Genomic DNA, 24,509 nt, shown 5'->3' with positions numbered 1-24,509 from the left:
AATGTGGTACATAAACACCTGGAATTCTATGCTTCTATCAGAAAGAATGGCATTGCTCTGTTCATAAGGAAATGGAAAGACTTGGAAAAAAAAAATCATACTAAGTGAAGTGAGCCAGACCCAAAGAAACATAGACTTTATGTTTTCTCTCATTGGAAACAATTAGTATATGTCTAGGATAGTCCTAGCAGAAGAACACAATAGCTCAATTGCTATGTAGATATGAACACATAAGATGATGCTAAGCAAAATTAGCTCCAAGTTATGGAAACAAGTGGTGTGTATTATTGTTATTATTTTCAACATACCATGTGAAATTATGCCTTTTTCTTGTGTCTTTCTTTCCCACAGTTATACCCCGGATGTCACTGTTACTGATTTTGGTACTCTGGGTGTTGTATATATGTTTATCGGAACTAGGGAAGGGGAAGGGGAACATTAATAAGAGAGATAAGGGGTAAAAGGTGAACCAAAGCAACAGCAATACTTAAATACTATATGCTGTAAACCAACCGTGCAACTTGGGGGAGAGAAAGTGGGAGAAAAATGAGGGAGGAGTAACAAGTTTGATAAGAAATGTACTCACTGCCCATGGACTCTATGGCCTCCCTTATTGGGAATAATTAGTACAGGTTTAGGCAAGCCATAGCAGAGCATCACAAGGCCCAATAGCTATACCCTTAGAAACACATAAGATGATGCTAAGTGAAATGAACTCCATGATATGGAAACAAGTGATATATCACAGTTATAACTACTTTCAACGTCCTATGTGTATGTGTAGTTTCTATTATTGATGTTTTGTATCACCTTCCTATGTTTGTACCTACACTATCTCTGTAATCTTATCTGAGTATATTGGAAACCGTGTTTACTGGTATTGGAAGTAGGAAATTCAAAGGGAATACCAAATTCGAGAGACACAGAGTAAAAAAAGAGAAATAACGACCAAAGCAATACTTGCAAAACTGTTTGGTGTAAGTGAACTGAACAACTGGGTGGGGGGAGGGAAAGGGGGGGAGGGAGGGGGCATGAGGGACAAGGCAACAAACAGTACAAGAAATGTATCCAATGCCCAACGTATGATACTGTAACCTCTCTGTACGTCAGTTTGATAATAAAAATTTGAGAAAAAAAATAAAAATAAAAAAAAAAAGAAATGTACTCACTGCCTTCCATATGAAACTGTAACCTCTCTGTGCATCACTTTGGCAATAAATAAATAAATTAAAAACAAACAATAAAAGGAATGTGTGTGTGTGTGTGTATTGACACTGAGCCTTGAACACTTTTTTATTGTAAAGTGATGTATGGGGTTACAGTTACACAAGTCAGGTATTATGTACACTGCTTTTGAACAGTGTCTCTCCCTCCTTTTCTCCCAGATTTTTCCCTCCTGGTCCTCCCCTGCAAGTTGTACAGTTGATTTCCAAGAAGTAGAAAAGAACTCCAAAATGTAACATAAAAAATCTCCTGTTTCTACTTTTTGGAGCTCCTTTTGATACACATCCTTTTATATGATCATATGCACATAACTCTTGAACCTTTGTGATCCTCTCCTAAGAATATCCTTCTTTGGTCTCACTGACTGAATATTTAGAATCTTGTTTAATTAACCATCTCCAAGTGTAATTTTTTGTCTATCCATTGGGTTTACTTGTAGATTTATAGGCTCATTCTAACTATTACAAATGAGGGATACCATGCAACCTGTGTTTCTTTGAGTTTGACTTACTTCACTTAATGTAATTTTTCCAAGTCTTTCCATTTCCTTACAAATGGGACAATGTCATTCTTTTTGATGGAAGCATAGAATTCTATTGTGTATTTTGTTCATGCATTTGTTGACTGAGGGGTGTCTGGGTTGATTCCATATGTTAGCTATTATAAACAATGCTTCAATGAACATGGTTGTGCTGGTGGCTTTAGAGTGGCATGCTCTGTGGTCATTTGGATAAATGCCCAAGAGTGGGATTGCTGGGTCATAAGGAAGTTCTAGATGTAGCCTTTTGAGGAACCTCCATCCTGCTTTTCAGAATGGTTGAATAAGTTTACATTCCCACCAACAGTTTAATAGAGTTTCCTTTTGGGTTGTTGTTTCTTTGAGGATTTGTTTCGGGGGTATTTAATTTTTTGAGCCCCATGTGTATTTTAGATATGAAGCCCTGGTCTGGTGAATAGCTAGTAAACATCTTCTTCCATTCAGAAGCTTTCTATTTATCTTACTAGCAATGTCTTTGGCTTTCTTGGTCTAGGCTGGTGCTCTACCACTGTTTTTTTAATTTGTTTTTGCTTTAAAGAGCTATTTCTTCTCTTCTGAGAGTTTTGATTGTGTATGTGTGTGAGGGTATTAGTACTGGGATTTAAACTAAGGCCCTCATGTTAGTTAGATCTCTACTTTGAGCCATAGATTTAGTTATTTTTTGAGTAGGATCTTATATTTGGTTTAAAAGTCTCTGTACTAGTAGGGAGGCATAAGCAGGATATTATTGTCCTCATTTATTAGTTGTAACTGGGTCTTGCTAATGTTTTGCCAAGGTAGTCCTCAAATTTCTATCCTTCTGATCACTCCCAAGAAGCTGGGATTACATGTATGAACCACTGTACTTTGCTTGAATTATTATTTTTTATACAATATAATGTACAGAGGGGGTTACAGTTATATGCTTAGGGTAGTGAACACATATACATTCCTTGTCATACTTGTTACCCCTTCCTCATTTTTCTCCTGCCTTCCCTCCCCGCAACCCTCCCCTTGCTTTCATCATTTTTTTTGTTAAATTTTTATTGTCAAACTGAGGTACATAGAGGTTACAGTTTAATACTTTAGGCATTGGATACATTTCTTATACTGTTTGTTACCTCCTTCCCCCTCCCTCTTTCCCTTTCCGTCCCATGAGTTGTTAAGTTCATTTATACCAAACAGTTTTGCAAGTATCGCTTTTGTAGTCGTTTGTCCTTTTTTTAGCCCTGTATCTCTCGATTTTGGTATTCCCTTTCTATTTCCTAGTTCTAATACCAGTATACATGATTTCCAATGTACTCAGATAAGATACACAGATAGTGCAGGTACAACCATAGGAAGGGGATACAAGAGGACCATCAATAATAGAAGCTACAGTTTCACATCGCATGTTGATAGTAATTACAACAGTGATATAACAGTCGTTTCTATAACATGGAGTTCATTTCATTTAGCATCATCTTATGTATTCATAAGGGCTCTTGGGCTCTTGTGATCCTCTGATGTGACTAGCCTAAACCTGTGCTAATTATTCCCTATGAGAGAGACCATAGAGTCCATGTTTCTTTGGGTCTGGCTCACTTCACTTAGTATAATTTTTTCCAAGTCCTTCCATTTCCTTACAAATGGGGCAATGTCATTCTTTCTGATAGAGGCATAAAATTCCATTTTGTATATGTACCACATTTTCCTGATCCATTCATCTACTGAGGGGCATCTGGGTTGGTTCAAATTCTAGCTATGACAAATTGTGCTACGATGAACATTGTTGTGCTGGTAACTTTAGTGTGTTCTTGTTTGTGGTCTTTGGGTAGACGCCCAAAAGTGGGGCTGCTGGGTCATAGGGGAACTCTATGTTTAGCCTTCTGAGGAATCTCCATACCGCTTTCCAGAGTGGCTGAACCAGTTTACATTCCCACCAACAATGAAGTAGGCTTCCCTTTTGGCCACATCCCCTCCAACATTTGTCATTGTTAGTTTTCTTGATACAGGACATTCTTACTGGGGTGAGATGGAATCTCAATGTTGTTTTGATTTGCATTTCTTTTATGGCCAGTGATGTAGAGCACTTTTTCATATGTCTCTTGGCCATTCTCTTTTCCTCATCAGAGAAGTCTCTTTTTAAGTCTTTAGCTCACTTTTTGAGGGGGCTATTGGTTCTTTGCGGTTTTGTTTTGGAGGAATGTAATCTTTTTTAGTGCTGCATATATTTTAGATATGAGGCCTTTGTCTGTTGAATGTCCGGTAAAGATCTTCTCCCAGTCTGTGGGCTTTCTGTTTATCTTGTGAGCTATGTCCTTTGCCTTGCAGAAGCTCTGCAGTTTGATGCAGTCGCGTTTGTCCATCCTTTCTTTGATTTGTAGCATTTCTGGGTCTTTGTTAAGGAAGTTCCGTCCGGTGCCAAGGAGCCCAAGTGTTTCTCCTACTCCTTTCTTTAGAGTTTTCAGGGTATCTGTTTTGCTTTCATCATTTTTTAAACCTTCCCAATGATGGACATCATCATTGTAGTCTACAAGCTTCTGAACTCTATGATTATTAACACTGAAACAGTTCCTTCCAGGTTGGGTGGTGTGTATATTCTTTCCTTCTGCCTTGTGTAATCTGTTCCTTCTTTTTCTCTCATTTCTTCCCTCTCCCGCTGCCCTTGCGTTGCTTAGTTTGCTTTCATCAATATTCATTGCTGCTGTTCGGCCCCCTCTACTGTATTTTTTCCCTATTTCCCACTCATTCTGTGCCTTCCTCCCAGCTTTCCTTAGATGTGCACATGTACACACCATAAGTGAGGTAAAGAATACAGGGGCTTCCAAATACTATAAGACTAATTAAGGAGAAGTCATTTGCTTCTTTATCTTTTCAGTCTGGATAAATTTATGTACATATGAATTAGTGTTTTTACAAGACTGGTTTTGTTTCCCCCATGAGTAAAGAAAATCTTTTAATGCTGACATGCTACTAAATCCACTGTGATCAAGTTTCTTATGCTATACTTTGCTTTTATAAGATCTCTGGTGTCTCCCAGTTCACATTTAGAATTGTGATGTTTCAGCACTGGAGATGTATACTAGAACAATGTATGATGTGCAGATGATGGTGACATAAAACTGTTGAAGCAGGCTGCTGTGCTGATGGAAATGGTCTTCGGTGTCATAATAAATTCTGCTTTTATCATCCACACGCAGACCTCCCATGAATCTCTTTCTCCTGACAGCTGTGTGAAATCTTTGTCATCAGAACCTAGTGGCCTTGCTTAGTGCATTGCATAGTGGGCTAAAAAGGTGGGCCTCTGAGGCTGGGGCTTGGATTGTATGTCAGATTTCCCCCACTCTTCCAACACTGAATAAGTATCAGCAAAATGTGGACATGTTTGTGGCCTGGGCCAGCATCTGGCGTCAGATGTAGCCATGGGCTGGCCACCCTAGTTTTTTCCTGGGTCTTCTTGGAGGATGCTCTCTTGACGATCATGTTCATCTACCCTGCCCAGTCTGCAGTGAATCCATGAACAATTGTCACAAAGTACTCTCTGTGCTCATGATCATGTGCAATGTGCAGAATTCCTTACTCAGTTGTACCACCTCTCCAAGACTCTGCCATTGGTGTCAGGGGACTTGGGGAGCAGAGACCCACAGGGAAACACAGACAGCAGACACCTGTGGGGACACAAACCTCAGGATTGCTCTTAAATGTGGCTTTGCAGCAGCCGGTCTGGATTTTCTCTACATGTAGCCTTTCCCCCCAACACCACGAATCATTTTCACAAGCTTTTAAAATAATAGCTCGTAATTTGTACCCGCCTTTGCTATGAGGATGGAACCTTGAATAATGCTTCTCCATTATCAGTGACAAAACAAAACAATTTCCTACCAAAATATTACTTTGCCTCCATTCTGGGACAAGAAAACTGCAGAGCAACACAGCTTGTCTTGTGTTTCCCAGAGCACGGTGGGCTTTGTTGGAAACACTTTTAAAGAAGCCATTCCTGGTGAGTGGCCAGGTTGTGCCAGCTCTGTCCTTTACCTGATCCATTGTTTGGCAGGCTTCCTCAACCGGAGTCGTCAGTTATTGATTGTGCTATTACACTAGCTGTATGTTGTGGAGAAAGTCTCTTCCCTTGTTTGGGTGGACTTTATTTAACTGTCAAAGTGTTGTTTTTAAAATAAAGAGATCTACATGTCTTGGGACCCTGTGTGAGTTTCATGGGCTTATTGTTTGCTTTAGGTATGTGATTCTAGCTCCCTTTCCTTATCAAGAAATACAGTGGGGTTTTATTTTATCAATTGAGAAACCCTTGTGTTGAGAACTGACTTTCAATCTCCGTGGAATATGGTTTTATAAAGCACAGCAATGATTGTTTTTAAAATGGAAATTGTTTATTGTGAAATCTGTCATGTCATGACTAAATTGTTAAACAAAAAAAGCGGACCTTGGAAGGCAGTGATGTTTCTCTCGAAGGGTTGCCTTTCACAGGGTTAAGTGAGTACTTTGTGAGGACTGCTGTGCTCTAGCCACATGGTTTCAGGGCAGCATTAGAGGAAGCCCCCGGGGATTAGCTGAAATGTTGGGAGCTGTAGGCAGGGGCAGCCCATGTGGAGCTCACTGGGGCTGTGAGGTGCTGGGGAGGCCCAGGGTTTCCAAGCACGTGGGATTCAAGGCCACGAGTGCTCACCCCACTTCACTCTGCTGCCTCCCACACCGACATCGAAAGCTCTTGGTTGTGTGAAAATAGGAAGTCTGTTGTGTTGCCTCTGGAGCTTCCTGGTTCTCCATTATTAATATGCTTCCCGCCCCCCCCCCCCCCGTCTCTTCTTCACAGTACTGTGTGTGCTTGGACGTGTACGTGTATGTGGTATGTTGAAGTGAGCATGGAGGTTTCAAAGCAGTGAACAGGAGGCAGGCACACCAAACCTGCTAAATGCAATCTGCTAGGAAACAGAGTTAATGTGAAAAGGAGTCTGGGAGACACACGTGACATTTGTTTCTCTTGAAATAAAATATCCTTGAGAAATCACTTATTCTTGCCATTTCACTTTTGGATTTTATTCTCCTTAAAGTTTTTCCTTAGGAGCTTCAAAGGGATCTGTGAATGTAAGAAAGCTTTTAACAGCATTTTACTAGCCAATTCAGAAAGATTTAAAAGACAGCCCCATGTTTATGCAGAATGAATGGTGGTACCCACACATGGTAGAATACACTGCAGCTGTTAAAAAGGCTGGGGTCATCACTGTGCTAGCATTGGTGGCTTTCAGGGACTTGGTACACCAACAGAAAGCCGTGCACAGAAAGGCATGATATCATTTGCATTTTTGTGTAAGAACAAAGGGAAAACAAGAACAGCACATGATCGCTTAGGAAAAAATGAAACAAAAAAACAACAAAAAAAAAACAAAGACACAGGACAAGCTAGAAAACCATGATTACTCTAAAGAAGTTTTAAGAGGAATGAGGTTGATAGGACCAGGGACAGAAGAGAATCATCTTTGAGTACTGTGTGTTAAGATTTTAACTTTCAGAAACTTATTGATACTCTATATACTAAAAAATATACTAAAAGATAAAAATAAATATTATTGTGAACTGAAAGCAGTTTTAGGTTAATAATCTCACTTGTACTTGAAAATATACCATAAATGCCCTGAAGAGGGGAAACAGTGAATCCACACTTATTTTAAGTCCCATTCTATGATGGCAGAGTGGAGGCGGGAAACAAACTCATGCTTCTCTGAGCAGGCTTGTTTGTTGTGGTAATGGAAATAAAACAGTCCAGACATCAGAGGAGATGCACTGTAGGACTCAGTAAAGGATACATGGATTGACCTCATCAGAGAAGAAATATGAAACAGAATGGGATGCAATCTATCTGTTTGAACTTAGGATTTATAAAACACCAACATGTATGTGTGTGTTGGTTCATGTGTGTATGTGTGTGTACTCTTGGTGTTACTATATGGTGAAGAAATCAGAAAGCAGAATAATTGAATGATCAAAATGAACATTTTCATCAAGAAACAGGGGCTGGGAATGTGGCCTAGTGGTAGAATGCTTGCCTAGCCTCAGTACCACATAGATAGAAAAAGCCAGAAGTGGCGCTGTGGCTCAAGTGGTAGAGTGCTAGCCTTGAGCAGAAGAAGCTCAAGTGTAGTGCCCAGCCCCTGAGTTCGAGCCCCAAGACTGGCAGAAAAACTAAACAACAGATGGCACTCAGGTACCTCTGGGTGTGACATCCTGAGAGGGATGTAGCACCCCTGTAGTACTCTTGCAAAAGGAAAAATAAAGTATTACTTGAATCTGTTTATGAAGAAAAATTAAACAAATGCAAAATGAGAAATATTCTAATGGGAAAGTCAGAGGGAAAGATTGTATTCTTAAATAAATTTCATTGCTCCAAATGACAAGGATGCATGAATAGAAAAATGTCAGAACTAAGGGAGACTATGGACACTGGCCAACTAGAAATAATATCTGGTTCTAAGTTGTTTCTTATTTGTGGGGTGGTGAAAGGGGCTACTTGCATCTAGTTTGTCCTCTTGGTTCCTTCTGAACCTCAACAGTTTAAAAAAATTACTTGGAAAATATCTGTCTAGTTTCAGAGTTCTGAAGGATTTCATAGGACGGTTGTGCAAGTATGCAGGAAACATACTTTACCATATTAAAAGGACATCTTTCAGCTGAGCATGCTGACATTTATGTATCACTTCAACACTTGGGGATGCAGAGGCAAAAAAGACACGAGTTTAAGGCCTCTTTGGACTATCTCGCAGCACCCTTTCAAGAAAACAAGCCGGAAGTTTCTCCATAGCAGTGTAAACAGTAAGGGCCCAGCCACAGATAGAGAATGGGCAGTTCATGTAATCTACAATGATTGATCAAAAGAGATGTGTGAGAGGTTCATAGGACTTTATGCTTCATGGATGAATTGAGAGAATATTAACATGATCAAATAGTCACTGAAGGCCAGTTACATATAGTGTATATAGGATGCTCTTAAGCTACATTAATAAGCTTCTAAGCTATACAGTAAATTTAATTTTTAAAATATCTATTTTATTTCACCTTTTTAACAAACTATAGTCACATACAATTGTGGATTATACAGTTATAATGTGACTTTTTAACATAGTGGATGATTGGATCAAACTAATGAACACATAAATTACAAATACCTAGCATGTGCCCCTTCTGTAACCTAAGATTAATGACATACCCTTTATATCCCAAACGCTGGGAACCACTTGCCTATTCTCTGTTTTTATAAATTATGTTGTTTCAGACTCCAGATAACAGTGACACAATTTAACTTAAATTGTGAAGCAATCTAAATGACTTATGTTATATCATGAATTTTCCTAGGATCAATCCTTTCCAGAGCATGAAAATGGTTTTCAGATTGGGATGAGATTAGAAGGCATTGATCCTCGACACCCATCGGTATTCTGTGTGCTTTCTGTAGCTGAGGTAAGAGATGGTGTTGGCTTAGGCAGATTTCATAGGCATAGAATTTTATAGAAAATAAAAGATTAGAGTTATATTGTAACTTTAACAAGTTCCAGTACATTATGGATTTATTTTAGTCAGTAATGGGTGAAATATATTTCTTAATGTGTTTTTCCTTCCTCAGAAGATGAATTTTCTAACACTTCCATCAGCTTGCATTTTCTTGACTTAATTGGTAAATAGTTTTCATCTGAGGTTGATAATAATCCGTGAGTCCTACCATGTTTGTTAATTCTATTAGAAGACACATAAGTATTCATGTTTTAGCTGAATGAGTGAAAAACGGACATGAATTATGTTCACATACATGAATTATACATTTATGTAAGTATGTTCATTTTATGAAAAAAAATATATCTCAACCATTCAGGAAAGTAAATAGCTTACAAAATGTGAGACTTACTAAACATATTGCTAAGTTAATACAGATGTCTATATTTCTAATAGCATTGAACTTAGAAGTCACATACATTTGCTTTACTTGATTGATTGTAGCTATTAAACTCAAATAGCATACATAGATGATCTGTTTTTCAGGCTTTTATTATTTTCAGTGTTGAGTATACTGGTCCACATGTTAGTTAAAACCAGGCCTTGCTTTGTCTTGAGATATGAATCCAAGCCATACAGCAAGAGATGTGGTTTCTGAATGTATATTTGACAGGTATTGAATTACTAAATTAGTCAACTAAACTACATATGTCGATCTCAGATTCTTAGGTTGGTTAGAAGTCTATATTTTTGGTAGATGGCTTTAGGTAGCTAACAATATCTCCTTCATCATTATTTTGTTTTAATCAGATGCCATATCCTGTATTAATGGGTTCCATAATGAAAACATTTGGATGGATGGACTCATGTGTTAATAGCACTGACAAATAGCTGAGTATTTTGTGCCCTTTGTGCCCACTTCCAATGTATGCCACTTAAGCAATGGTCACGGACGTGCTGTGTTGCAGGTGTGCGGTTACCGGCTGAGACTGCATTTTGATGGTTATTTAAGCTGCTATGATTTCTGGATTAATGCTGGTTCCCCTGATATTCATCCAGTAGGGTGGTGTGGAAGGACCAAACATGAACTACACATCCCTAAAGGTAAGTTTCGATGCCTTTACCAACCCAATACAGTTACTCACTATTTCAGTTTCATTTTAGTAATATTTCATAAAAGATTAACAATAAAATCTGGTGTTCATTGATTTCCAAAATGAAAGTGTGACCTACAATATTAACATCTTCAGAAATAAGTACCTTTAGCCAGACACTGGCAGCACCCCTATAGTTCTGGCTACTCAGATACAGGTGGAAGCTGAAGGATGATGGTTCAGATCCAAACTAAGTGGAAAAGTTCTTGAGATTTTTATCTCCAAAATAACAGATATAAGGTATGTTTCATGTGGTAAGAGTATCAGCTGTGAGCAAACAAGCTGAGCGAGAGAGAGCTCAAGGCCCTGATTTCCAGCCCTGGTACTGGTAAGAAGAGAAGAAAGAGGGAAAGAAGGGAAGAAAAGGGGAAGAGGAGGGAAAGGGAGGGGAGGGGTCGAAAAGGAAGGGAAATCATGTATTTAAAAAAATCATTTGTAACTTTTTAGATCAGGTCAAATATTTTGACAAAATATAGTAGGCACAAATAAAATACTACAGAAACATCTTCTTGTAAAATTTATTACACCCTACAAGGACTACATAACTAATGTTTAAATTGTGGTCAGAATGAAATATCTGACTATATCAATGATACTGTACAGTGAAGAAATAAGTAATATATCCCAAACTTGGAAATAATGGAAATCAGGAAACTGAAAAGATTAACAGTTTCTTTGGGAAATAGAAGTCTCATCTTTGTCTCATTTTATGTAGAGGAATCTGGGCCAGGAAGACAATAGTGAATCTTTATATTTACTGAGGATATATATGTGTGTGTGTATGTATACACACATATATGTATATATGTATACACATACATGTGTTACATGTATATATGTGCATATATGCATACACACATATATGATATGGTCCATGAGTTGCTCATGGTCCATTAGATTTTGTACAACCAACTTCCTTGAACATTTTCCTGCTTGCTGATATTCTGTTGAATTACTGTTCGTCTGCATAGTCTTAGTAATCACTTTGAATGCCTCTTGGGATCTATGTGACATAGTCTTTTGAGAGTGTTGGATTTCATAGCTTCTGCTTCTGGTCAGGCTATTGGCTCATTCATCCATTAGGTGTGATGGAGTCCTTACTGGGTAGGTGCTGGTGATGGCAGAGTGAATGAAACCAAGTTTTTGCCTTCATGGAGCTTTCCTTCCAGAAGAGGGGATGACTGAGCAAGGCTTCAGGGACATTCTTTTCAGTGGGGTGTGAGTGGGCATGGCTCCACATGGCTACAATTTGGAGTTTCAAGGAGAAAAAGCAGAAAAGCAAGTCAAGAAGGTAGACAAAACTAGAGGGGAGCCCATGACCTTGAAGGTTGTCAAAGGAGTTTGGCGTGGTATGAGGTTCAATCAGAATATATTTACTGAGCTCATGTTGTGTGGGCCAGCTCTGTGTGAGCCACTTGAGAGTCCATGCCAGATGGTCTTTGGATTGTGGAGGGATTTCTGTAATTCCCCCAAGTATCAGGCCTTTTGGGTGCATTATCAACAGGGCCTCCCATCCTGTCTATGACATGGCTTCCTCAGGAGCAGGGTCTCCTGACCCAGGGTCTCCTGTCTCATCCCTTTGTCTTTTCTAGAAAGCCTTACTTAAGGAAGCAAGATAAGAACTCTCCATCTTTGTGGGGAGTGGGGTGTCTCAGGGACAAAGACATTGAAGCAACCGCAGGAGAATGCTTAGGTCTTAATGTAAATTATTAGTGCTATGCTAGGAACATGGGATTTGTAGTAGAAGACTGAATAATAAAAGTAACAATAATACACTTCATATGCATCCGACAATGCCTGGTGGTTGTTTTGAGCAGTGTGTCCTTATTTTTTCAGGTTATAGAAAAGATAAATTTGTTTGGATGGATTACTTGAAGGCCTGCAAATTACAAAATGCTCCTAAGAAATTATTCAGAAACAGAAGTTCTGTAAGTATTTTCTTCCTCGGTATAAATCAGGCTTTCCCCTGAGCTTAAATTTCTTCACAAATTCACTTTATATTCTGTTGTATTTTAATCCTTGAAGGAATTAGGAAAGTCTTAACTTCCTGTAACTATGCTCACTTAATTTGCTACAGTTTCTTGTAGGCATATCCTTTTTTTCTCTTCAAAAGTATAATTAAAGACTTCAATTAAATGTTAAAAGTTGGAAACTTTACATTGAAAGCCCACTAAAATTAAAGGTTTTTTAATAAGCAGTTTTCATTTTGCTTGCTTGCAGTGTGCTAGTGTTTTAAGCTTAACCTAACTCAGCAGCTACTCTAGACAGACTTTGGCTGTTCCTAGCATAGATACCTGTATGCTAGATGGAAGAAAACATGAGGGACATTTCCTATAGACATGAGGTGTTGTGAAGACTTGAGCGCTCCTATGACACCCTTGTCCCAGCCACCCAGAAAGCCTTCCATAAGCAGGAAGGTGCTCTCTGGGCTCAGAGAAGAGTGGGGCACTCGGGGAGAGGGCAGAGCAGGACAGAGGTTTGGGGTTAGGGCTTGGTTCTGCCACCTGAGCCTAGGTCATAGAGCAGAACTGAAGCTTGGGGTCAGGACTTAGCTCTGCCACCTAGGCCCATGTGTAAATGCTTCGCAGAATTTCTAGAGACTTTTACTTCCTGATCTTGAAATAAATATTATACAGCTGCTAAATGTGTTTGTAAGTGTCAACAAGAAGGAATTAACAAACATGAACATGCTTTAAAATGAAATATGCTAAAGGAAAATAAAAATCAGTGGTTCAGAATACACAGTAAAGGAACAGATGAAAACTCGTAGTTCCCAGTATTGTGTGTGTACCCCCTAAATCCTAAGGCTGACTAGTTATAGACACTGCATACTTAGAATGAGGTTTTACAACTGTTGATGTTAAATGTTAATGTTAAAATGGCATTTCTAATTGGAACTTTATTCTTAGAATAGTGTATATATGAAAACCAGTATTCTTAGATCTAGTGAGCAAATGATAGTTGGTGCTTAAATCGAGTGTGTCCTTACCACTTTTCAAATACTGTTATTTGGCAACAATACAAAAGCTCACAGGGAGCTTAGAACACATATAGTCCTTATTCATAAAGTGCTGGGTTTAAGACTAATACAATGAAGATGATAAGGGAAAGATATCCATCCTCCCTGTGTAGCAAATATTATTTTCCACCTATTATTAGAGGCAGATAGACATGGAATCATGTAAGTTGATCAAAGTCGTGTGTGTGTGTGTGTGTGTGTGTGTGCATGCACACGCATGTCCTGAGGTGCACTCCTTTCCCCGGCCTTCTTAATGTATGTGGCTATTTATTCACCTGGCACTCGTGGCTCACTTCCAGGGTGAGGAAAGTGTTGACTCTCCACCAGCTTTGCTGATGCCTAAGTACTGAAGAGATGCTGCCAGTGGCTCAGCCCAGTTAATTTGCTGTTTCCTTTTTGTGCCTCTTCTCCTTCTGGCACCTGTCAGAATGGGCTGATGTCTAAGGAGCTTCAGGTGGGAATGAAGCTGGAGGCTGTGGATAGGAAGAACCCATCCTTGGTCTGTGTAGCAACCATAGCAGACATTGTGGAAGATCGCCTCCGAGTGCACTTTGATAACCGGGATGAGAGCTATGATTACTGGTGAGCTTTCTTTTACCTCTTCCGTTCTTTTTTTGTGTATGTGCTGGTACTGGTATGTGCTTGAGCTATGATCTTATGCCCTCAGCTGGCTTTTTCTACTCAAGGCTGGTGTTCTGTCAATAAGCCATAGCCCCATTTCTGAGTTTTGGTTTTTTTCTGGTTCACTGGAGATGAGAGTCCCACAGAATTTTCCACAGGGACTTACTATGAATCGTGATCCGCAGATCTCAGCCTCTGGAATAGATAGGATTACAGGTGTGACCTATTGGCACTCGACCTATGGTGGGTTTTATTTTTTTTTGTGTTCATGTTTGGTGGTATTCTCCCATTCTCCCTGTCCTAAGAGTAATGCACAGTAGGCATTTAGAGGATAACTAACTCTTCAGTACCACTGCTCACATATCTACTGTTGAATTCAAACAGCTGAGGAACTTTCTTTTCCATTCTCTGGGAAGTAACTGACATAAGGTGGGCAGTTCAGAGCTCTCCATTGTGTTATGCCAAGTTTGTAAGGGCAACAGGAGGAAGTGAAGACATTGCCATCCATATGTATATGGGCATTTCCTGGCCTGAAACATGTTGAGCTTAAACTCTCATATAAAAGAACGACCCAGAGAAAGAGGAATAGATTATAGGAAAGCCTCCATGGAATACTTTATGAAGCCATTAATTGCGTGAGTTAAAAGAGTTTACTGGAGGGAAACTTGAAATATGGAAGAAGAGGTTATAGCACAAATAGTTTTTGGAGCATTTTCTCATAGTGAGCCATCGCCTCAGGCTGTGGGTCTTTGTGTGTGTGACCAAGGCCCAGTATCCCCTTTGAGCTAAGAAGCAGAACAGAAAAATTATTGTATGTGTCTTGAATAAAATTTCCTGATTTCTTTGAAAAGGAAAGGGAAGGAAAACCTAGTCACTTGGATTCTTGATTGGACTTTCCTATTAAAATTTGGACTGTCCTATTAATGTTCTCCCTTGGTCCTAGTAATAACAGATAGAAGAGATTTCTTTAAATGTTTACCCTGGGGATATCACTCATGTTTTAGGTCCTTGTCAATCCCTCTCCTTATTTTATGCTTTTAAATTTCAAGGAGGTTATGCAAAGCAGAAGTGTTGTCAGTCAGCATGCAAATATAGTCGTACAAATGACTTCTAATTCTGAAGCAGTGAAGTACGATTTTCCATGCTGTCTCTCTATCCAGGATGCTCTTAACTATTGGATTCTTTCCCTGGCTTTGGGTGATAATCTGACACAGACTTCTTTCCACAGGTGTGATGTTAGTAGTCCTTATGTCCAGCCGGTTGGTTGGTGTCAGGAGAATGGAAGACCTCTGATAGCGCCCCCAGGTGAGCAGACTGGTCTTTGAAGTGCTCTCAGTGTGAGTGGTAAAGTTATTTAACTATACAGTGTGTAAGTTGGGGTGGGGTGGGGGTTGAGGAAGGCCTGTAATTGTCTGTTTACCACCTAGTACTTGAAATCGACATGTCCTTCTCCAAATGAAAGCTTATGTTTATAAAGATTTATTAGGCTGACATTTAAAAATGTTGCTTTTTTTTAATCCTAATGTTGCTGAGGATCGACATTTATAACTAGTTATTTCCAAGCCCATAATTTATTTTTTAACTTAGTTCATTAGCTGAACAATAGGAATATTGAATCCATTTAATTTTGTTAAGTGTAGAGGATCTAGAAGTGGAGAAAAAATCTAAAAGCAGAAACATATGTCTAGGAGTCTGCCTTCCCCACATTTCTAGAAAAAGCTGGAAGTGAAAGCCTCAGAAATGAGAATTAATGACCCTGACATTATCCTTCAACAAACCAACTGAATTACTGAGTAAAATGGTTGAACAAGGATTCTTTATAGTTCATTTTTTCTTATGCAGAACTACTAAAAATACATAAGTGCATACACATTTATTAACAGAAAGAGAGTAGATTCAAGGGAAAACTCAAACAGCATAATTCCCTTAGAAAGAAAAATTCAAAGCCAGGTGCCAGTGGCTCATGCCTGTAATCCCAGCTACTCAGGCAACTGAGATCTGAGAATCACAGTTTAAAGCCAGCTTGGGCAGGGAAATCCATGAGGCTCTTGCTTCCAATAAACTCCTCAGAAAAAGCCAGAAGTGGTGCTGTGGCTCACGTGGTAGAGTGCTAGCCTTAAGCAAAAGAAGCTCAGGGACAGTGCCCAGGCCCAGAGTACAAGCACCAGGACTGGCAAAAAAGAAGAAGAAAAAAGAGAGAAGAGAGAGAGAGAGAGAGAGAGAGAGAGAGAGAGAGAGAGAGAGAGAGAGAGAGAGAGTCAGAGTCAAAGTTCAACAAAATAAACACCAGGAACTGGGAAGTTGAATGGGGTGGGGTGGGGTCAAGGGGAGAGGGTAGACAAATGAAAAGAAGGTGGAGAGAATGCAGTCAAAAATTCAAAGTCTATCCTACAAAATTCAGAGTGAGGAAAGGAGTGGGTTGGGGGGATGGATGAGAAAGTTGAAAGTGGTGACATCCATCAAGATATATTGTATTCATAAACTGGGTTGTTAAATAACGAATCCTTTGTACACAAAGATAATAAAAATACTTAGAGCCTTTCCTTATTAAGTCTCTTTGTTTCAAATTTTAAAATGAAGGGAGCTAATGAGTATAACTTAGTTTGCAGTAAGTCCTGAGTCCTGAATTCCAAACCCACCCCCAATAAAAACATAAACAAAACAAAACAAAAAAAATGAAGTTTTTGGTTATGTCAATTACTATGTTTAAAACAAAAGTCTCAAAGAAATAATTTCCTTCAAAACAATTCCCAAGAGTAAACGTAGATTGTAGGACATACTATCTGGAATGGAAATGCTATTTGATTTTTAATTTGAATCATTCGTGAGGTTTGCTATTTTGAAACCTTGTTTTCCCCTCCCCGACTACACATAAACAGGACCTGCCTGCCATCAAAGTATTGAGTTTGGTAACAGAAAATTTAACCATTTGACAAAAGAGTTAAAACACAAGACAGTATTCAAACTTATCTATTTAGTCTTGAAAGGATTTTATGAAATGTGTAGCAACTTAAATTTTGCTTTTGAGATGCAGAGGTCTCTTTTCTGTCAAACTGGCTGGAGCTAACTGTAGAATCCGGTTCTTTAAGATGAGGTGGAGTCACCCCAGTAAGAATGTTCTTTATCAATAAAACTAACAATAATAAATGTTGGAGGGGATGTGGCCCAAAGGGAAGCCTACTTCGTTGTTGGTGGGAATGTAAACTGGTTCAGCCACTCTGGAAAGTGGTATGAAGATTCCTCAGAAAGCTAAACATAGAGCTCCCCTATGACCCAGCAGCCCCACTTTTGCACATCTACCCAAAAGACCACAAACAAGAACACACTAAAGCCACCAGCACAACAATGGTCATCACAGCACAATTTGTCGTAGCTAAAATATGGAACCAACCCAGATGCCCCTCAGTAGACAAATGGATCAGGAAAATGTGGTACATATACACAACAGAATTTTATGCCTCTATCAGAAAGAATGACATTGCCCCATTCGTAAGAAATGGAAGGACTTGGAAAAAATTATACTAAGTGAAGTGAGCCAGACCCAAAGAAACATGGACTCTATGGTCTCCCTCATAGGGAATAATTAGCACAGGTTTAGGCTAGTCACAGCAGAGGATCACAAGAGCCCAATAGCTATACCCTTATGAACACATAAGATAATGCTAAGTGAAATGAACTCCATGTTATGGAAACAACGGTTATATCATTGTTGTAATTACTTTCAACATGCCTTGTGAATCCGTAGCTTCTATTGTTGATGATCCTGTTGTATCCCCTTCCTGTGGTTATAGCCGCACTATCACTGTATCTTATCTGAGTACATTGGAAAATGTATATACTGGTATTAGAACTAGGGAAGTGAAAGGGAATATCAAAATCAAGAGACACAGGATAAAAAGACAAACGACTCCAAAAGCAATACTTGCAAAACTATTTGGTGTAAACCAACTGAACAACTCATGGCGGGAGAGGGAAAGGGGGAGGGGGGAGGGGGAAAGAGGGAGGAGGTAACAAACAGTACATGAAATGTGCCCAAGGCCTAATGTATGAAACTGTAACCTCTCTGTACATCACTTTGACAATAAATAAGAAAAAAAAAAAAGATGAGGTGGGGTGTCGGTCATGTGGTCTGAGTAGGGGCTCTTAAGGAAAAGGATGCTGCTCCTTCTGGAGGCCTTTTAGAGAAATAACTTCCCTTCTCTTCCAGCATGCAATCTATAGAAATTATGGTTTCATTCAATGTTCAAGTACATCACTCTGACCATATTGCTGTAAATCCACAAAGGTACTGTGTATTGCGTTAAGAACCAGAGGTCTAGCAACATGCCCTGATTCTTCTGACTAATAGAGGCTGAATCTAAGGTCACCAGTGCTTCCTGGGTTCTCATTGGAACCCTTACTGGAAAATCAGTTGCTTGACTTTATGTCTCCACTGTCTAGTCTGTTTTGATGATTTATGAAATACTCTAACTTGATTACTGCTCCTTTGTAGTAAGTTTTTAAATTGGAAAATGTGAATCTTCTATCACTGTTCTTCTTTTAAGATTGCTTTGGCTCTTCTGAGTCCCTTGTGTTTCCATAGGAGTTTTAGAATTTACTTGTCAAGTTCTGTTACAAAGAAAAAAAATCCCCAGCTGGGATTATTTTTTTATAGAAATTGCATTGAAATTGAAGATAAAATTGGAAATTATTCGACCTTTCATAATACAAAGTTTACCATTTCATGGTCATGGCCATTTTTCTGTTTTTATTGAGTTTTCTTTAATTTCCTTTTCATAATAATTGCAGCCTTCAGTATGCAAGCCTTTCATGTACTTGAATCAATTTCTTACTAAGCATTATTTATTATTTTATTAAATTGAGGCAAAATTCACATAGTATGCAGTTAACTACTTTAAAATATACAAATTGGTCATGTTTAATGCTAGCGTTCTCAGTTTTCAAAATGTTGTAAACTTAATTAATAAGCAGATACTTATTAAACAGATGCTCCCTAGCCCACTCCAATCTCTGTGTAACCTCTAATCTTGTCTGTCTCTGTGGATTCACCTGTTCTAGCTATACCATAAAGAACATGTCATAAAATATCTGGCATCTTGTGAGTCTTCTTTCACTTAGCATAATGGTTTTAAAGTACATCTAAGTTGTGGTATAGTATATATCCACAAGTTGGTTTCTTTTCTTTGTTTTAAACCAGCATTGGGTCTTGAACTCAGAGCCTGGGGACTGAATATTTCCATTTTTGCTCAAGTTTGGCATGCTACCACTTGAGGTACAAGTCTACATCTAGCTTTCTCTTTTGATGGTTTATTGGAGTTAAGAGTTTTGTGGAGTTTCTTCTGACTTCAAATGATGATCCTCAGATATGACTCTCTTGTGTAGCTTAGGTTACAGCATGAGCCACCAATGCCTGGTTAGTTGACTCTTTTTTATGGTTAATACTATAATATTTAGAGTTTATTTATTCACTAGTCTGGTGCTGAGCATTTAAATTTGTGGTTAGAAAATAATCTGTGTATGATATATGTATATATAATGCATATTATATATGCATGCAGTGTTAAAATACAGGAAATATATTTTTTAAAAAATTAAAATAAACCTCTTGAATGATTTGTTTTGGTTATTCACTGGGCTTCCAAATTTGGTAGTTGTTGTTATTTTACTTAAAGTAAGTTTATACCTTGGACATTATTTATGCCTGTGGATTTTTACATTAAGTTTTATTTTATGGCTTCAATTGCTGTTGTCAGGAAAGACACATTTACTATATTTGTCACTCTGTGTGTGTGTGTGTGTGTGTGTGTGTGTGTATGTGTGTGTAATTGTTCTGCCCAGAGTAGTTAAATCTGGTGAAATACAAGAGCATGTCTGATCTGCAGAGTTGCCCCTTTGTGCATTGGCACACTCTCATCGATTGCAGATAAAAGAGACTCCTTCAGAGAGAGACTCGAGGGTCAATTTTTAAGCATGTAAATATAAAATGTTAAAGATGTTTTGCAACGATACACATTTAATTCTGTTAGACATTCTATTTGTCATCTTTCTGGCGAAGCCTTTTGAAAACATGGCAAGGCCTTCTGTTCCTATAGATGAAACATTATAATGGAATTTTAGTTGAAATTACAAAATGACCAGACAATGCTAGAGAGTCATTTTGAAAACCAATCTTAACAACATTCCTCTTCACACAGGTTGTGAGTTCTCACAGAGACCTTGACCTTCCTTCTGTGGGGGACAGATAATATTCAGCACAACCTTCGGATACAAAATTTAAGGTTTCACCTGACAACCACTCTGATGGATAAAACTAAAATATAAGGTTTTGTGGGGATGCAGAGAATCTGAAAATGTCACAGGGTGAAGGAAGATGCAACATGGGGCAGCCACTGTGGAAATAGATAGGCAGCTTCTCAGCAAATGGGATGTAGAATTACTTCAATTAGTTGGGTGTCAATTTGTGACTCAGGCAAATCTGATTCTTTAAGTGAAACTATTTAGTAGCATAGCCTGAGTGGTACATCATGGAGCCCACTATGTTCAGTTGAAATTTAGATCTTTCTGTTAAAGAACACTGAGAGGATTGTCAGCGGAAGGTCGTATTTCTTGCTTTGTTTAACAGTTTACACAGCGCCGAGAGGGTTTTCTCAACAGCTTTCTCTATATGCCAGTCTGCACTATAGTTCATGAGGAGACCCCCACCTGCCATGTTGGCAGGTGGACAGGACACCACAGTGACTGTCTGGGCACATCTCACCAACAGTAGGACTAGGCTGGACCCCAGGAGGAACAACCCTAGCAAGAACGCCTCTCTCATCACAGAGAGCTGTTCACCTTGAAGGCAAATTGCAACCTGACTCAAATTCAGTCCAACCAATGTGTGTTTAGCAGTTTGTGTATTGATAGAATTCAGAGAACCAAATAAAGCAGTCTGTTTTTCCTTGTCTTAACAGCTTTATTAGAGCATAATTCACATGCTATATGAGCCATCTATTTACAGTAAGTATGCAATTCATACCTATTATTACCCGATTCAATTTGGTAATGTTTTCATCACTCAGAAAGGAAATCTCAAGCTCCTGGCAAGCATTTGTTGTCTTTATAGTAATTTCCTTATTCTAATGTTTTGTGTAAATAAGAATTATACGACCTGTGTTTGTCTGTATCTGGCCCCCCCCTTAGCATAGTTATTTTAGGTTTATCTACAATGAGGCAATATCAGCATAGCATTTATTTTTATTATTTTTAAGTAGTTGTACAAAGTTTCAATTCAACATGTTAGTTTATGAGCACAGTGCATCTAATCTTGGTCAATGTCCCCCCTCCCATCATTCTCTGGTATAACTCTCAAACCTACCCATTTCCTCAAGACACCTAGTTCTATTTTCACATATATAAATCAAATATCATGCCTGGTTTTGCCCACCCTGTCTTTCTCCATTCATATGTCCCGTCTCCTTTCTACCTCCCTGTTGCCACCAACAAACATGCTTGGCTTCTTGGTTTTGTTAAACTGTAAGTTAATTTTACAAGGGAGTTACACTATTGCAATCCTCCCTTGTGTGTACCATAGTTAAATCAATTTGTGTGTGTGTGCACACGTATGCGCGTGTACACATATGCAAGCATATGGCCTCTGTATATATTAACATATGTTTATAATTCAGATCTAATTTCCACATATGAGAAAAATATGTGTCTTTGTCTCTCTGAGCCTGACTTCCTTTACTTAATAATACCTTATTAAATATATATTTTTCCCCTTCAAGTAATTGTATGAAGAGGTTTCAACATGTCCATTATGTGTATCTTGATCAGTGTCATCCTTGAATGGGATTTTTAAAATCTGTTTATTTTTAATGAACATTCCAGTTGTTTCTACCTTAGATTGTTTTGAATAATGCTTCCCTGAACATTTGCTTGTGAGTTTGTGTGTGAAGATGTGTTTTTGGTTCTTGGATATGTACCCAGGAGTGAAATTGTTGGTAGTATAGTAATTCCACATTGAGTTTCCTGAGAAACTGCCTGTTTTCCATAGTAAATGCACCATTTTACATCAAACTCACCAGCACTCATTAGAGTGGTTCTAAAGTAGAATCTTGTTTTGGGATCTCATTTTTCTCAAATGTTCAGTATGCCAGGTGACTCCACATGATGTTGATGAAGATTATTTCAGTTTCCCCGGTAGAGAACTAGTATTCAGAGAGTTGTGGAATTGTCTCAGGCCTCGCCTGTGGGAGGAGAAGTCTGCTTTTAGTAATGATAGCAGGCCTCAGGAACCCCATTGCCCATTCCTTTTCTTTATTAAAAAATTATTGTAAAGGTGATATACAGAGGGTTTACAGTTACATATGTCAGGCAACAAGTACATTTCTTTTTGAACAGTGTCACATTTTCCCTCATTTTCTCCCAACTTTTTCCTTCCTATCCCCCTCCCCCACAAGCTGTATAGCTCATTTTCAATGTAGTGTCTAGTGAGTACTCTTTCTGAATTAGTTTACCCTTTTTCCAAACATTTTTGTGCTTCCCCTTACCTGCCCCCAATCAGATAAACTGACATACAAGACAAAAGGTTCAGAAATTAAAAAAACTGCAACAACAGGGGAAAAACAGAAAGAAAGAAAAAACACAAAAAGTGAAACACTAAAAAAAACCTCTTGTTTCCATTTCTTGGAGTTCATTTCGATAAGCATTGTAACCCCCTCCATGATCTAGCAATCCCACTCCTGACCATTTATCCAAATGACCACAAACCAGGCCACACTAAAGCTATCAGCACAATCATATTCATTGCAGCATTGTTTACAATAACCAAGATAAGGAATCAACCCAGATACCCTTTAGTGGATGGATAGAGAAAAAAAAATGTGGTATATATACACAACAGAATTTTCTGCTTCCATCAGAAAGAATGATATTGCCCCATTTGTAAGGAAATGGAAAGACTTGGGAAAAAAATATATTAAGTGAAGTAAGCCAGACCAAAAGAAACATAGGTTGCTTGATTTCCCCTCATTTGTAATAATTAGAATGTGCCTATAATTCTGTAAGTAAACCCAATAGATAATAAACTACCAAAAGTTACACTTGGGCATGATAAATTAAACAGGACTCTTAGACCAAAAGAGAACATTTTTAGGTCAAGACCATCAGGCTCTGTTCCCATTCCTTTTCACCATGTGCCCGATGTCCTGCATTTGAGCTTCTGCTGTGGGGGAGGAAATCTTCCAGGGAAGCCCAGGACCACAGGACAACAGCATCGCTGTGGAAGTAGTGCTTGGAATCATCTTTGCTGTATGTGTGAAACTAGCAGAGGAATGTGGCAGCAGGAAGGCTGTTAGGTGGGAGAACTAGTGTGCACAATGGCAAAATGGCAAGTCTTTGCCTGTTTAGCATTGGAGCACCATGAGTAGCCCACTGGGCTGTAGGGTATGGGTAGAGAGACACGGAAACCAGAGCACTCATCTAGAGTATTCAGCTCAGGCTGACTTTATGAATATTTTTACTTTAGGCTTAAAGTAATGACCAAGATAATGATGATGATGATGATGATGACAATGATGATGATGATGATTACCATGATGATGATGATGATAGTAATGTTAATAGGACTATATATGTATATTTGTGTGATATCTGTATATAATAAACTATATATATATAAATATATGTGGACAGTATAAAAGGGGAGGGCTGACTAAGACAGAATCATGGGAGGGGAAGGGCAATTTGAGGTGTGCAGAGGCTGGAAGGACATATAGAGAAATTCAAATTATATAAAACCACATTGAGATTCCACCTCACCACAGAGTGGCCATTAGCAAGAAAACAAATAATAGTAGATGCTGACAGGAATGTGGACAAAAGGGAGCCCTACTACACTGTTGGTGGGAATGCAAAATGATTCAACCACTCTGGAAAGTATGGAGGTTCCTCAAAAGACTAATCATCGAGCTCCCCTATGACCCAACAATCTCACTCCTGGGCATTTACCCAAATGTTCACAAACAAGACCACACTAAAGCTACCAGCACAACTATGTTCATTGCAGCATTATTTACCATAGCTAAAATATGGAACGAATCCAGATGCCCCTCAGTGGATGAATGGATCAAGAAAATGTGGTATATATACACAATGGAATTCTATGCTTCCATCAGAAAGAATGACATTGCCCCATTCGTTAGGAAATGGAAAGACTTGGAATAAATCATATTAAGTGAAGAAAACCAGAGTCAAAGAAACATAGACTGCATGGTTTCCCTCATTTTTAATAATTAGTATATGTTTAGGATAGTCCTAGCAGAGGATCACAATAGCTCAATAGCTATGTATGTATGACAGTATAAAATGATGTGAATAGAAATGAACTCCAAGATATAGAAACAAGAGGGTATTTTTTGATGTTGTTATTTTTTTAATGTAGAGTATGAAGTTATTTCTTTTTCCTTCCCCCTTTCACTTTATACTGTGTAGTCAAATGTTTTTAATT

General features: G+C 38.6%; 1 protein-coding gene across 1 annotated transcript in view; it reads left to right on the top strand.

Moving 5' to 3' along the window:
* L3mbtl4 (L3MBTL histone methyl-lysine binding protein 4) overlaps window positions 1-24,509 on the top strand; it is a 293,901-nt gene that overhangs the window by 58,419 nt on the left and 210,973 nt on the right. The window contains exons 5-9 of the mRNA XM_048363591.1: window positions 9,089-9,193; window positions 10,192-10,327; window positions 12,214-12,305; window positions 13,824-13,978; window positions 15,246-15,322. Of these exons, the coding sequence (XP_048219548.1) occupies window positions 9,089-9,193; window positions 10,192-10,327; window positions 12,214-12,305; window positions 13,824-13,978; window positions 15,246-15,322 (565 nt within the window). The remainder of the gene's footprint in view (window positions 1-9,088; window positions 9,194-10,191; window positions 10,328-12,213; window positions 12,306-13,823; window positions 13,979-15,245; window positions 15,323-24,509) is intronic.

This window comes from Perognathus longimembris, chromosome 15 (assembly GCF_023159225.1).
Source record: "Perognathus longimembris pacificus isolate PPM17 chromosome 15, ASM2315922v1, whole genome shotgun sequence".
NCBI classification, from domain to species: domain Eukaryota; kingdom Metazoa; phylum Chordata; class Mammalia; order Rodentia; family Heteromyidae; genus Perognathus; species Perognathus longimembris.
The sequence above is the reverse complement of the archived record's forward strand: the minus strand, read 5'-3'. Positions and strand labels throughout refer to the sequence as shown.